General features: G+C 36.4%; 2 protein-coding genes across 5 annotated transcripts in view; both read left to right on the top strand.

Annotated features, from left to right (window-relative positions):
* Positions 1-2,413, top strand: part of LOC103154494 (rho-related GTP-binding protein RhoU-like) — a 10,352-nt gene extending 7,939 nt beyond the window's left edge. For all 3 annotated transcript variants that reach the window (XM_007575791.2, XM_016662734.1, XM_007575790.2), the window contains one exon: positions 1,721-2,413. In XM_007575791.2, the coding sequence (XP_007575853.1) occupies positions 1,721-2,209 (489 nt within the window). In that variant the 3' untranslated portion in view covers positions 2,210-2,413. The remainder of the gene's footprint in view (positions 1-1,720) is intronic.
* A 2,327-nt stretch (positions 2,414-4,740) lies between these two features.
* arhgap19 (Rho GTPase activating protein 19) lies at positions 4,741-15,223 on the top strand. Of its 2 annotated transcripts, none has more exons than XM_007575787.2 (12): positions 4,741-4,855; positions 5,952-6,211; positions 6,396-6,476; positions 7,622-7,831; positions 8,633-8,859; positions 9,521-9,607; positions 9,991-10,056; positions 10,529-10,738; positions 11,514-11,618; positions 12,599-12,691; positions 12,838-12,939; positions 14,049-15,223. In XM_007575787.2, exons 1-12 carry the CDS (start codon positions 4,812-4,814, stop codon positions 14,103-14,105), a joined length of 1,542 nt encoding a protein of 513 aa, XP_007575849.1. In that variant the 5' UTR covers positions 4,741-4,811; the 3' UTR covers positions 14,106-15,223. The 2 variants fall into 2 exon arrangements, with proteins under 2 accessions (XP_007575849.1, XP_007575847.1); XM_007575785.2 differs by having other exon boundaries at positions 4,742-4,855; positions 5,949-6,211.

Genomic DNA, 15,223 nt, shown 5'->3' with positions numbered 1-15,223 from the left:
AACTGATTATGAAGTCTTTTAAAGAAAATTGCCCTTCAAAAATTATTTAATCAGAATATAAATTATAGTGCTCATTTTAATATATCATGCAATTAATTGAGTGTTTGCTTATTGCCGCAGGCTAAATGGCAGATTTAACGTTGGGTTACTGCATTTGTAACCAATACTGCAGTTATTTAGATCAAAATGAGTACAAAAAAATATATAAATACTTCGTAGGATTTCAGACAAATTTTTGCCAATTTGGTCAACAAATTCTTACTATTGTTGACTTCCGATCAGGGGACGAACAAAATCATTTCAAGGGGCACAAATGGCCCCCTGGCCACACTTTGGACACCACTGGATTAGATGTGAAATACAGGAGGAAATTAATTCAGCAACCTCCTTATCAAACATTAATTAGATGATTTATTGAATAATTCACCTTTCCTACTCTCATTTTATTAATGATCTTATTATCCCTGAGCTGAACTAAATATTAAATTCATTTTATATTTCTTTAAGATTGATCATGTTTTAAATTTTGCATGAAAACGCTGATAAAACAAGTTGTTTTGATTTAACTCTATTAGCCCATCAGTGGAGAAAGGATTTGTTATGTATTGTTTTTATTAATTTTCAAGTTTACCCTAAATTTGATTAAGGTTTCTACTTTGACTGGGCCATTCTAACACCTGATCTGCCTTTGAAATACAATTTTAGCTCTTGCTGTACGTTTAACGTACCTTCCTTCAGGAAGGTGAAACTCAGTTTCAAATCTTTTACAGCTTCTTGCAGCTTTTCTTTTCTTTACTGTGAGACTAAAGGCATCCAAACAAAAATGCATGGCACACTTTATATTGGTATATATGTTTATATCACGCAATATTATATTACTAGATAATATTCCACTCAAAGACTTTGACGTTTTTAGTTGGAACATGACAAAATGTGGCAAAAGTTAAAAATGGGTAAATATTTATTTTGAAACACTGAAGTATTCATAACTTCACATAATTTAGTAATAATTGCTGAATTGCTAAATGAGAAAAATTAAAGGGACTTCTGAATTTAATTGACTGCATTGGATTTTATTTAGGCGTGTCAGAGTTTTATATGTAAAAAAAATACAAGAACAATGCATTATTTCCAGTTTACTTCATATTATCATTATGTGTCGGTTTGTCGTGTTGCATATTCTGAAATGTGTGGCTGTAATTTGACTAAATCTGCAAGAACTTCAAATATAAGTCGACATATGAATTTCTAAACGTACCTGATGTTTATTAAATGACTGAACACCCAATTTCTGCTGAAAAACCTCAAATGTGGAATATTTTCTTATTGAGTCTTTATGTTTGGGTTAATAAGTGGTTATAATGTGCTACATTTGTTTTATCCTGTCAACATTTATTCAGATTACTCCACATGTGAAAATGGAGAAAACCTGTGTTTTAGACCAACAGGTCCAAATGAAAACTCACTTTGGTTTGACTCAGTTTCAGTAAATCTTGTGCATAGATAAAAATATGTATATATTTTATTAAATAAAGTGGTTCTAGTCAATAAATCACCTTATATGGAGGCACCAAAATGCAGAAGTTTAATTCTTCAGCTGTAGACATTCCCTAACAAACACATTTTTAAGGTTTTTTAGGGGATTTACAGCTTTTTTAAAGACGTCTTTAGTAGAAGTTTGATGTGAGACGTCGGTCTCCTCTGTTTCTTCTCCCTGCAGGATGAGCTGGAGAGCCTCCGGCCGCTCTGCTACAGAAACGCCGACGTCTTCCTCCTCTGCTACAGCGTGGTGCGCCCCTGCTCCTTCCGAAACCTCACCAACAAATGGGCCCCTGAGATCCAGCAGCTCTGCCCCGGCGTCCCCCTGGTCCTGGTCGGCACCCAGCTGGACCTGAGAGAAGACGTGCAGGTTCTGATCCACCTGGCGCAGAACCAGCAGCGGCCAGTGAGCACCGAGGAAGGCCGCAGGCTGGCGCTGGAGCTCGGGGCGGTGGGCTTCACAGAGTGCTCAGCGCTGACCCAGAAGAACCTGAAGGACACGTTTGATGGCGCTATCCTAGCTAGCTTCCAGCAGATGGACAGTAACGTGGTCCAGCAGCAGAGGATGACTCTGAGGAAGAAAACCCCCGATAAGATTAAGAGCCTGTCGGAGGCGTGGTGGAAGAAACTCAACTGTCTGATTGCAGAGGGGAGCTGCGAATTAAAATGAGGAGCTGCAGTTAGACGTTGTTAGCTTTTAATTTGGCCAGCAGGGCAGTGAAGGCATCTCACTCTGCAAAAACACAAATCTTAAAAAGTATTTTTGATCTGGTTTCTATTGCAAATATCTCAGTACACTTGAAATTATACAAAACCAAGTTAAAAGTAACTTATTCTATGAACTTGTTTTAAGTAAATAATTCCTTAAAGGGGCAGCATTATCTAAAATCAAATTTTTTTTAGTGTTACATTATGTTATAATAATATTCCTTCATCAAAAACAGACCTGGAAAGTTGTCTTGATTCTTTTTTTACACGTTTGAGAAATCCTTCAATCTCCATGGCAACCATTGAGCTGCAAAACACGTGGGTGGACTTAGCCCCGCCTTCGAAGCGTAGCTCCTCCTCAGAGCTGCGGTTTCCAAGCTGAGTGACTCCTCCACTCAGCACCTTCAGACTAGCCAGCAGCAATTAGCAAACACCTGGTGGAGCTGCTCATCTGCTGAGCTCGTTATAGGAGCTACTTCTCAGTGCAACACTGGTAAAAACGTTGCTAAAGGGTTAATAGAGGAGCCATGTTGTGATGACTTCCTGAAGGAGGTTTGAAAGAGACAGAGGCCCAATTTCAAGGTGTTAAATTACAAAGTAAAAGTTATTTCAAGTCATTTTTGATATATATATATCATTTTTTTCAAGTTAATGTGGTAACTTGATTGTGCTGTAGGATGGCACTATAATCTGCTGAAAAGTTACTTGCAAGTTAGTTTTGCCTTTTTTCAAGTGTAGTCATATATTTGCTTGAGAACCTAGACCAAAAATATTTAGTAAGATTGTGTTTTTACAGTGCACTCACATATACATCCATCCACAACAGAAAAATATGATTCATAATTTGTATGTTTTTACATTTGTATGAATTTAAGTCTGGATAAAAGTTAGACTTGAACAGACACATAGGAAACCTTAAAAATAAAATATTTATAATATTTATTAATTTATTTATTGGATATTATTTATTTTTATATTGCCAGCATTAACTGTGTCGTTTCTCAGAATTCTTAATAAAAACTGATTCACTCTGTTCAAAAAACGATTTATTTTTCACTTTAATTGAACTTTGAAACATTAAAAGAAAATTCTGCATTTAATTCTGTTACCGGTTCATTCAGTGAATTTCTGTTGTGACTTGTGCATTTATTTTTCATTTGACAAACAAAAGGTTTTAGAGGCATTAATTTCTGCAATTATTCTCTCCACACACATTTATTGAAAGAACAAAAAGTGTCTCTAACTCGGGGCACAGGTCTCAGAATGAGAGCCAGAGCTTTCCCTTCGCGGTTCTGCTGTGATCTGGAGGAAAGCTTAAGATTACACCGTGGCTCGGCTTTGCTCTCCGATTCAGATTTGGCCTGCAGGAACCTCGTCTAATAGAAGCGGACAGGACCACCTGGGCTGGATTAGACCAGCATATGGAGCCCAATTTCCTCACCACAGAGACATCACGCCTCCAGGAGAAAGACAAGCTGTTTGCTCCACTTTTAGAGATATTCAGAGGTGAATTTTAAAAGTGGATCTTCTCTAATTCATATACAGGCTAAAAAATTACAAACCAAAATACATTTTGCAGAAATGGACTGAACTTAAGAGCTTTTTTTTTTTTTTTTTGCCAAAGATGAGCAAAGGTGGATAATAGCTGTAGGTCCAAAAGAGCTCCATTCCTGATTCATAAATATACTGTTTGTGTGGTTTCTTTCCAATGTGTGAAGGAACATTTAATTGAATATTAGTGAGGGTGTATGTAGGTATCACATTATTTGAGGTGATAACAATAAAATTATGATCTTCAAAGATTCATCACTGTTTTTTTAAGTAGTACAAATGTACCACTAAACAGTACCCAGTAATTGGATCCAATTTTATTTTCCAATTTACTGACATTTATTGATGATGCTGTCTGAAAAAAGAAAAACGTGTTACAAGGAAATATTGCAACCATAATCCGTGTATGAAATAAAAACGCAGTTCTTATTTGAATATATTTTCCACGGTTTGATTCGGTGTATATAATTTAGAACCTGTGTGAACTGTGTAAAATAACCCTCGATAAATTAAAATTTGCGCACCATATTCTTGTTTTTAAGCTACATTCAAGTTTTTGTTGTATAGCTATGACTTGCATGTCAACTTTATCGGCTTGCGTGGTCAGTAAGTACGTATTTAGCATTAACAATTCGTCATACTTATTTGCCAAAAATATTGATTTGCATTTTCGCGAATACGTTTGTAGTGTGTTATCTGAACTGAAAACATTTCACAATTTGACAGTACTGAAAGCATATCCTGCTAAATAAAGGGAGTCAATGACAAAATGTGATTTGTATAGTTTACTTTGACGTTATTTGTAAACAAGGAGCATTGATAATAGTATTAATGCCCGAAATTTTATAACCAGCTTCACGCTTTTGTTTTGACAAACAGTAAATTCAAACAGACCAATCACAGGAAGGTACATTCAAATCAAGTCGCTACGTGCCACCTACTTTGAAGAACTGACCAATGGCTGTTGAAGTGGGCGGAGCTTTAGGGACAACAGCGCAGGATTCAAACTGAACATGGCTGCGGGGAACGATGTTGATGAAAGCACGCAAATTAGAAGGTAAATCAACAATATTACCGTCATTAGGTTGTTTGTCAGTTCCAACACTGGAGAAGAGACATTTCCGAGGTCTTACGTTGAACGTTAGCTGTTTCTTATGGCAGTTTTTTTTGCGCAGTATGTCTTATGATTAGCAATAACAGGTTTCAAGAGAAGCTAATTGCATGACGTTGCGGTTAGCTTGCTAACGTTGACTTTGCCTGACTTTTATCAATAAAACGCGAGACCGGATACAGTTTGGGGTTTATCTTAATGTTTACTGCTATCAAAATACGTAAATAAGAAAATGCAGGTCTTGTCAGTTTTAGGTGACGATGCTGAAGTTAGCATTTGGTTCTTGTGTGTGTGATGGGCAGTATTTTATTTAAGGGGTCCAAAACACTCTTTGATAGTGCTTCAGTTTTCTATGTAAGATAAATTAAATGACTAAAACAGAATCAAATAATTCCAAACTGAACAAATTCTTCTGAAATACAGTTTGTGACCTGGAATTACAAAATGGTTAAGAAAAACAATAACAGCTGTACATTCAAAGCAAATTTACTGTAGAAAAAAATAATACAGTGCAGATATTTAAAAAAAAGTGTAATTGAGTCGGATAATTTGAAAACACGTACAAGATGTTCATGTTTGTGCATTGGAATAATCAACAGACTACAGATTAGGTCAGGGTGTCCAAGGGACCATTTGTGGACCTTGGGATAATTTGTGCCTGCAGGTCCAGAATGTTAGAAATTTGCCCCTCCTTTAGGCACTTTTGTTACTTTTTAGCACAAGAATTTCAATGACAAATTTAATTATTTGATGGAAAGTCTTAGGCAAAAAGTGTTTTTTGTTTTAATTTTAACTCCATTTTAAATAGAGATATAAATTTAAAAGTAAGTCTTCAGGATTCTGGTCCATTTTGGGAAAAGTTTGGACACCACTGGGTTCCGTAGTATCTTATCCCTGTTTTGTCTCTAGTGTCTTTCCACTTTCTTTTTGTGAAATTGGAAATGTTAAAATTATTTTTGATAAAGATGTCGCAATCACACACATCTCATTTTCACCTTCAGTTAACTTCCTGCCTGATTGTTGTGCATCTCCTTCTCAGAAGCATGGTGACCCACTGTGAGGAGTCGCCCGGCTCCTCTTGTTCTGTCAGACCGCCCGTCATCTTCAACCCAGATTTTTTTGTTGAGAAACTCCGCCACGAGAGCCCCGACGCGTTCCTGGAGCTTGTGCTCAGTAACATAACTCGGCTTATCGACCTTCCTGGGACCGAGTTCGCCCAGCTCCTCGGTGAGGATTGTCCCAAAACCCCGACAAGTGGAAATGGAGGCTTTTTCCGCTCTTTCAACTTCCTTAAGCGAAAAGGTAAAAATCACTCGCATCACGTTGTCATGACTACCATCTTCCCACCTGAATAGTTGATTGATTAAAGTGAAAAAAATAATGAATATGGAATGAGTTCTAAAAAACTGAATGCATTAGAGATAAAATAATTAATAAATTAAACGTTGACTGTATGATTAATTCATGCGTCTCCATGCTTTAACAGATAAAGGCGCCGTCTTTGGAACCACGCTGACTGAGAGCTCCATCGCACAGATCTATCAGCTCATTGAGTTCCTCAGCAAAAGTAAGACATCATAAAACTCTGCTAGTTCTTTCACCCCAGCTTTGGACAACCTCGTCTTTCTCTGGAGTAAAAAATTACTTCAAAACAGATAAATAAAAAGGAGCTTTTGTTTTATTGGTATGATCATTTGTGTTCTTATGTACTTTCACCCCTAAGCAGTTAGTGATGAGATTATAAATATTGGTGTTGAACTTTGCATTCTGTCTAAATGTTTCACTGCAAATGTTTTTTATTTAATCCCAAGTATCAATTAATCTGTTTACCTTCCATATTTTGAGTGTTTTAAATGTAAAGCATGAGCGCTGTAGAAGTCTGAGGTGAGCAGAGTACCCAAAAATTGCACTGAAGTAAGAGTAGCTCTGCTGCAATATATGTTTACTCCAGTAAAGGTAAAAAGGCCTCAAGTACGAATAAAACAGTATTTGGTTGAAAAGTCTGCTCAAGTACTGAGTAACTGATTAAAATATCATTTAATATTGAAAAATCACAGTATTAGACAGGCCAAAATATAAAGTTAAGTGGAAATTTAGGTATTTTAAAGAGCAAAATGAAAATAACAACATAATTACAAAAGAATAAAATCAGGCAAAAGAAACATTTTTCCAAATCGGTTTCTTTCAAGAAAAAAATTATGAAACTTTAACAGAAACTGCAGGTGTGTCTGTGTCTGGTGAATTTTTGGTTAAAACATGTTTGTTTTTCGTTCGGTGGGTAAAACATCCAGAAATTTTACTCAAGCAAGAGTAGAAATACTTCATAATAAAATTACTCAAGTAAAAGTAAAAAGTGCAGCTTAGTAAAAATACTTATAAAACTAAGTTTTTTCCAAAATGTTACTGAAGTTAAATGTAACTGAGTAAGTGTAGTTAGTTACTACCCAACTCTATTTTTTTAGACTTTGTAAATCAACTAAAATAATTGGAAAGTTTTGGAAAATTTTGACATGCAAAATGTGCAGGAATCTAATAACGACAGACTTGCATTCAGTTCTTATAATCTAAAGGTGTTATCTAATATCATAGATCCAAACATTCAGATTCTGACCAAATACCAGACGTGACGTCTCAGACAATTAACAAAATATTCATTTCATTATATTTATTTGCTCTGCTCAAAGTGAAATGGTGCAATATTTTTCTGCTCAGATCTGCATGTGGAGGGTTTGTTCCGGGTGCCGGGGAACAGCGTCCGGCAGCACGCCTTGAAGGAGCTGCTGAACGGCGGGGCGGACGTCGACCTTGAGGCCGGAGAGTTTCACCCCAACGATGTTGCCTCTCTGCTTAAGACTTTTCTGGGAGAGCTGCCGGAGCCTCTGCTGACACACCGGCACTTCCACGTGCACCTGAAGATAGCCGGTAGGAAAAGCTGTGCATGTAAAGCTGTGGAAGAAATATTTAGAAATATGATTCCCGTGGTTTCAGCTACAGAAATACGACGACGTACTAAGGCCATTTTTAAAGAACTAAGTCATTAAAAAAAACTAAGAAGTTTTGATATTAATCTCTGAAATCTCAAAAAACATGGCTATTTTCATAATTTTTTCATTTTTAATCAAATTTTGACTTTTCAACGTCTGAAATGTCCATGTGTTTTTTTTTTTCTAAAAATGTCTGAGACTTTCCCAAAATTTCTGAGGTTTTCTGAAGCATATTTAAACTTGGAAATGTCTTTGTTTTTTCTCTTAACATTTCTGAGACTAATTTCAAAATTTCTGAAAATTTTAAGCAAAATTTTGACTTTCCAAACTCAGAAATTCCCAAATTATTTTCTAGACAATTTCTGAGATTAATCTAAAAATTACTGAGTTTTTCTGCAGCATATTCTTGACTTTCCAAAGTCAGAAATTTCCAAGGTTTTTTCTAGAGATTTTCAGATTTTTTTTTTAAAGCAAATATTCAACTGTTCAAAGTCAGAAATTTTAATGTTTTTTTTTTTTCTAGAAAATTTATAAATTTTTGTAGCAAGTCTTTGCCTTTCCAAAGTCAGAAATTTCCAAGGTTTTCTCTAAAAAAATTCTGAGATTAATAAAAAAAAATTCTGGGGGTTTTCTAGAAAACATCTGAGTGTTTTAATTCTATTTCTTTTATTTTATCTTCAATGATACGCTGTCATAAAGAAAGGATGGGCGTTTACATTTTAAACAAATTTTCTTCCAGACATGACTCTGTTTGATGAAAAAGGAAATAAAACAGCGGTTCCAAACAAGGAGCGTCAGATCGAGGCCCTGCAGCTCCTCTTCCTGTTGCTGCCGCAGGCCAACCGCTCGCTGCTCAAACTGCTGCTGGACCTGCTCTACCACACCGCCAAGCAGCAGGACAAGAACAAGATGTCTGCCTACAACCTGGCGCTCATGTTTGCCCCGCACGTCCTCTGGCCCAGACATGTAAGATGGATAAATATCCAAATCATTTCCATCCTCTAACCCATTAAGTCCACATTTGGACAGATAAATAAGTTTTTATTTGTTTTGGCTTTCATCCACACAAAAACCCAGTTTGATGTCCCTAAAAATGATTGTTTCTAAAAACTCTATATTTATGTGTTTATTTGTGGAAAATTGAGATTTGGCGCCAAATAATGCACCAATATATCCACATACATGATTCTCCATCGACATCTTCTAGTGTTTTAATAACTTTATATGTTAAACTTTTAAACATAGTTCGATATATATACATCTATCCACATAAATTAACTTCCATGTTTAATTCCTAACAGGAAGTGGTGGTCGTTTTGAAGCAGTCTGATTGGCTGACACGTTTTAGCTTTGTGCTACACTGGCCCCTATGGGTTTGGCATGTTTAAAACAACACTCGGAGATGGATTTGTGCAAGTTTATATGAATGAAAACCTTCCTGAAATGGATCCTGTGCGTACTGACTTACTTTGTAAACTATTTGACAGCGATATTTGTCTTTATAAAGACTGGGTTACATATGCATAAGGCCTATATGTCACATTTCTGCACATTTGGCATTAAAACATTGACAGGTTCTCTGTAGTGCTGCAGTTTGTTGTGTTTAGACTGTTTCTCCTGCCTCCAGATGACAGCCGGCGACCTTAAAGACAATCTGAAGAACCTGAACAACAGCATGGCCTTCCTCATCAAGCATTCACAGAAGCTCTTCAGGGTGATTGCTTCCTACACACTCTGCAAAATAATTAAATGATCAAGTGTTCACTAAATAACATTAGAAATGACATTTTAATTTATAATTTTGAAAAGCCACAGAGTTATTTGCATCTTTTAATGCATTTCTGAAAGAATATTAAAAGACTTAAGTGGTTAAATGGAAAAACCTGGAGAATTTACATTTTTTTAATCTCATGAATCATCAGAATAATCTATAAAATAATCAGTAGAATAATCGATTACTTACATAATTGATAGTTCCTGCCCTGAGTGAATCAGTGATCCATTAACAAGTTGCAAACAGACTTTATCAGAAACGTGTGGCGGGTTGCTTATCTGTTCCTCTCATGACTAACTTCCTGATTATTGTCGCTTTTTCAGGCTCCATTCTATTTGAGGGAATATGCCAAGGTCCATTTTAACGGAACCAAGGTTCTGCAGAGTAAGGTGAGCTAAACGTTTCTTAGTTTTACTGCTTTAAACGAGTTTCAGCATCAATGTCAGTGTTTTGAAGAGCCACATTTTTCTCTTATTCTTTTTATTTTGTCATCAACAGAAGTAATTATCCGTTCTGCTGAAATATAAATGTACATTTTACCAAATGGAGGAAAGACAAGAGATTTCCTCTTCAGACTTTGCACTTTGCCTGTTTTTTTTTTTAAGGGTAAAAGTAGTAAAAATGAAAAAATACGTCAATTAATTGTTTCTAATGGCACTATATGGCTACACATGGATTGTGGTGGTTTAAAAGTGTATTAACACCAAGTCAGGATGTCGTACAGCTGTTAATGACGATCTAACTTGGCCGTCTAAATAAAAGCGTTTGTATGCTGATCCATCAGAACAGCAAAAATGTTCAGATTTGTTTTTAAACGTAAAACTTGAGCTTCCTGTTTGAAGTTTCTCTGTTTGGCTTCAGGATGACCTGGAGCTGCTGGCAGTCAGCAGCAGCTCTCCTGCCCAGCGGACGGCGCCGCCTCTGAAGCGGACAGCCGGTCCGGGCCGCGCCGTGCAGGAGCAGAGTCAGTCGCCTGCTCAGCAGTACACAGAGGAGGCGCTGAAGGAGCTCTTCAGGCACGTTCACCAGAACATGCCCGACTCCGCGAAGAAGAAGAAACTCGTCCGACAGGTTGAGTTCAGAAAACTTTGTGGTGTGACTATTTGTCCAAGAACACAACATTTAAAAAACTTCAGACTTCAAGGTGATCAAAGCAAAAGTGAATTCAACTCAAACAGCCTCTTGATGCACCGTGGGTTTCTGGCTTACGGAGTTCCAAAAAGACCAAAATGTTGCTATATGAAGGAGGGTTGAAACGATTTATCGTGACTAATCGATTATTGTAAAAATTGTTAACTCATTTAGTAATCAATTAATCATTAACTAGAGTATAAAAAAGGAATTCAACTATTTGTTTTTTTTGTATAATTTAATGTATTTCTAATATTGTATAAAAATGATTGCGGCTAAAAAAAAAAGTAGGTTGTGCCAATTTTTAAATCTGATTAATCGTCAAAATAATTGGTGGTATTATTATTATTATTATTATTACAATAATCGTTAGTTTCAGTAACTAATGCCCGAATGTAAAGCTGATTTCCGATTTGGAAAATTAAAAGTTTCCAACCTAAAGACAAAAAAATAAACAAATAAATTTTACTGGTTATTTTGGTGCCATTCTTTTGTGAATATTTACTGCAAATACCCCAGAAAAATGAAAATAATGCTCAAACCTGCATTTGTTGTTATACCTTTACTGTTTTATGCCTTTTTGCCAAAGTTATTAATGTCCACTGTGAAAGGTCCAAAGGGCCGCAGGCCCAGAATGGAAACATAAACCTGGCTGCTCATCATGGAGCCAAACTTTGTCCGTTTGGATGTTTCTGACCTTTGTGTTTCTGTCCAGCTCGTCAAGCAGACTCAGTCAGAAACATCCAGCGAGGATCATCTGCTCCCTCTAGCCGCCAGTAAGAAGCGTCCCCGTTCCCGCTCCTTTGGTGGCCTCATCAAGGTAAGAAATGTGCATCTTGTCTTTTTGCAACCATAAATGCCAGGATGCATTTTTACTACTGGATAAACACAAAGTTTGATGTGTTCCTTATCCTTCATGATGCTGTTTGTTCTCTGATCTTTCTCTAACAAACCAATGAGAACAGCTGCCTTTATGCTGAGAATAAGGCTGGACAATAAATCAATAACGATATATATCGCGATAGACACATAATAAATATCAATAACATCTGATAAGTTCACTGAACTCCGATCCAGAACCACACGGCATTCTGGGAGATGTAGGCAGAGGAAAGACTTTAGCTGCTCAACTTCTCTCTGCTAGCTAAGCAAAGTGTGTGGAATTACTGTTTGGTTACCTAGCAACTCACTCATTCTTTGGTTACCTAGCAACACCTTGTTGAGTAACTGGTGCAGCAGCAGTTTCAGGTTTCTCCACTGTGCCTCATAACTGCTTGAAGATGAAATACAACGGCGTTGAGTGAACACTGTGGATAAAACTGGAAAGATCACATCACCAGTTTGGTAGTATTTCACATATTTAAAAAGAAAAGACTATAATTATTGATATAATTCGCTTAATACACTTAATAATACACTTTTCAGCCATATTGTCCAGCCCTACATTTAGATTAATTCTGAAGGCAAAAAGTTGCATTTTGGTTCAGTATTTAATATAAATGAATACCACACTTTTCAAATATTTATTTAATGTTTTTTTCCCCCTTCTTTGCAATTTTTCTGTATTTCATGTTGGTATAAAATACATTGTGTATTCATAGTTGTGTTTGTAATGTGCCAAAATGTGAAAACATTTTGGTATTGCTTCATTGTATTGCGCTAAAGAAGCAATACACATTCAGTTGTATCGTAAAGAATGTAATTTTACTAAATAGTTGACTTACTTTACAAATATATTTCCTTTTTAATCATAAATTCTGATGTTATTTGCTTTTCTTTTACCCGTTTCTGTGTTACTAGCGAAAAGCTCGAGGCGAGCAGATGAGAGAGAGACACATCTCACCCGAAGCTGTTGGAAAAAAACTAGGAAAAGAAAATATCCTCGTCCAGTCGGTGAGCTTTGAGTTTCCAAATGTTTACCACTCTGTAATAATGTGAAGCGTTGTAGTTCATCATCCACCAGGGGGCACTGTGACAGCATCTCTACATGCCCTTACCTTTGCTTTTTTCTTTTCGTTTTGTGCGTTCATGTTTTACAGGTGAGCAGTCCGCCAGCCGGTCCTGTCATGGGGAAAGCAGGACTTGTAGTTAAAAATCCAGACTTTATCTTTCACAAAAACAAACCTCTGAAGGTTTCTAAGGTATGACAAACTCAAACCTGTTTGTGCTGTGAAACACAGAAACCTTTGATGTTTTCATGGTTTCTTTAGTTTGACACTCAGAAAGGAAGAAGTACGTTTAGGTTTTTCCTAATCAGACTGGATTTTCATTGCTTGAGTTTTTAAAATTGCAATTTTTATCTACATTTCTGCAAATGGAGCAAAACGTTTGATTTACTCTGTTGTAAAAGTTAAAGCTACAGCCATAAAGATGTCGAGCTTTTGGCTTCAGTTTCTTCTTCAGTTCTGATGAATTTTCTGGGAAAATTTGGACACTCAGTTTTTCTTCTCTTGGAAAAAAAATGACTCACTATAAATCCCAAACAATCAGAAGGAAGAGATTAACTTTTTTCTCCGCAGGTAACCCTGGAGTATGAAGATTTATCAGATAAGACAGAGTGGATTAAAATTAGCTGCTCCTCCGTTCCCTACAACACATTCAAGCCGATCAGTTTGATTTGTGGCTAAAATTGCAACATTTGACATTTTCAGCTGCTCCGTCCCACATGATCTAAACTCATTGAACAACCTGTTCCCCTCCTCGCCTGTGGTGGCGCTGCACTGAAGGAAACGACATAAAAACCTCTGAAGAAGACATGAGCGCAACTTCTTACTTTGCAAAATGTAAACAGAAATGGAGTAGCATCAGACTTTCAGTGTTTCAGTGTTTTGTTTTTGTTTTTTTGTCTGATAAAAGACCATGAGCCATTTCTCCTTCTAGCTTTAGACTCTTGTGCTCGTTTTGATTGTATTTACCCAGAATGCTCTGCTCTATAGTCCACTTCCTGCTTTTGGAGTGGTCTCCGGTATACTTTGCATTCAAACCGCACCAAAGTTCGCTTCAACCGAACCGAGGCCTACGGTTTCAGTCTCGATCAGAGTTCGATTGAGATTTTCTAAACAAATAAACTGGATTTAGTTTAAAGCAGAATGAACCCTAAATACAGCATATATTTGGAAAAACATTCTGAAACATTATATTGTTTGTTTGTTCAGTTTGTAACTATTGTTTTGTGCCTGTGTGGATCGTATGCTGTTTGAAAGTTTAACCTGAGGTGGAATTTAAACTCCTGCTTCTCTTTTCACGGCAGGATTCTCCCTCCGTCTCCAGGATGTGCTTCTCTCCAACTCAGGAAGTGTCAGTATGAACCAAGATTGGACTAGGACAGTATTAAACAGCCATTACACATGTGAATATTTAGGTTGTATCCAGCTGTGACTAATGTCAGATTGAGCCGTCAGAACCGGAGTTACAAAGTGGTACAAATAGTTTCACAGGTTTGCAAGTTGTATTTAGAATGACAACATTTTAGGAATACTTGCAGATGAGAGTCGTAATAATATCAGCAGCTAGCGGATTAGCTTCAGGGTTCTGCTATATAAAGGAAAACCACTGACACTCTGAAAAATGCAGAATATGTATAAATGTTGTAGAAATTGTTTTATATATACAGTGTGTGTCTTTTTTTATGGGAATCGTGTAATTTTGGGAGCCGTTTGTGAAAGTGAGATGATGATCCAATGTCAGTGAGTTTTACACTTTATTTTTTATTTATTTTTTTTTTTTTGGGACATCCTACACTGAAAAAAGAGACTGGAGCTCCAACATAAAATAAAAATTGTTAATTAGTCACCAATATTTGAATGAAGTTTGTCAAGCTTACATTATTTACATTTGTTTAACCTGAAAATGCATAATAAACCTAATAAATTAACTTGATTAAGCTTAATTTGATTATTTGTGACTAATTAGTTTAAATATATTTAAGTTGAATCACCTGTTCTCTTTTTTCAGTGTACTTTTTTTACGTTTTAGCTGAGCTCATGACGCTCTCCCTAAATGCTGTTCAAATGAGAACATCAAGTCTTTTGCATTTTAATGGAATATCAAGTGTAACATTACCTTTATTTTGAGGTGTTTTATTTATTTTTATTTGGGTTCATTGATGACAGGAAGTTATTTTTGTCTCATGGAGTTTGGAGGATTTGCTGATGGTTTCAGTGGAAGTTGAAGGAAGGGATTTTTTCCCATCAGATTGAGCAGAAATCAACAAAGAGCCCAACAGGTAACGACTTTAATCTGAGAAATCTTTCTGATTGGGTAAAGCAAACACAAGATCGTTGATTTTTACCTTTGCAGAACCATTAACACTTTGGTTTTTTGTTCTGAAATGAGGCGTTTTTTTGTGTGTGTTCAGACTTTATGACATGATGGCGCATTCGGACCATTATATGCAGAGCAAAGAGGAGCACAATTTCCACCAAA

The sequence above is a fragment of the Poecilia formosa genome, unplaced genomic scaffold (genome assembly GCF_000485575.1).
Source record: "Poecilia formosa unplaced genomic scaffold, Poecilia_formosa-5.1.2 Scaffold388, whole genome shotgun sequence".
Classification (NCBI taxonomy): domain Eukaryota; kingdom Metazoa; phylum Chordata; class Actinopteri; order Cyprinodontiformes; family Poeciliidae; genus Poecilia; species Poecilia formosa.
The sequence above is the reverse complement of the archived record's forward strand: the minus strand, read 5'-3'. Positions and strand labels throughout refer to the sequence as shown.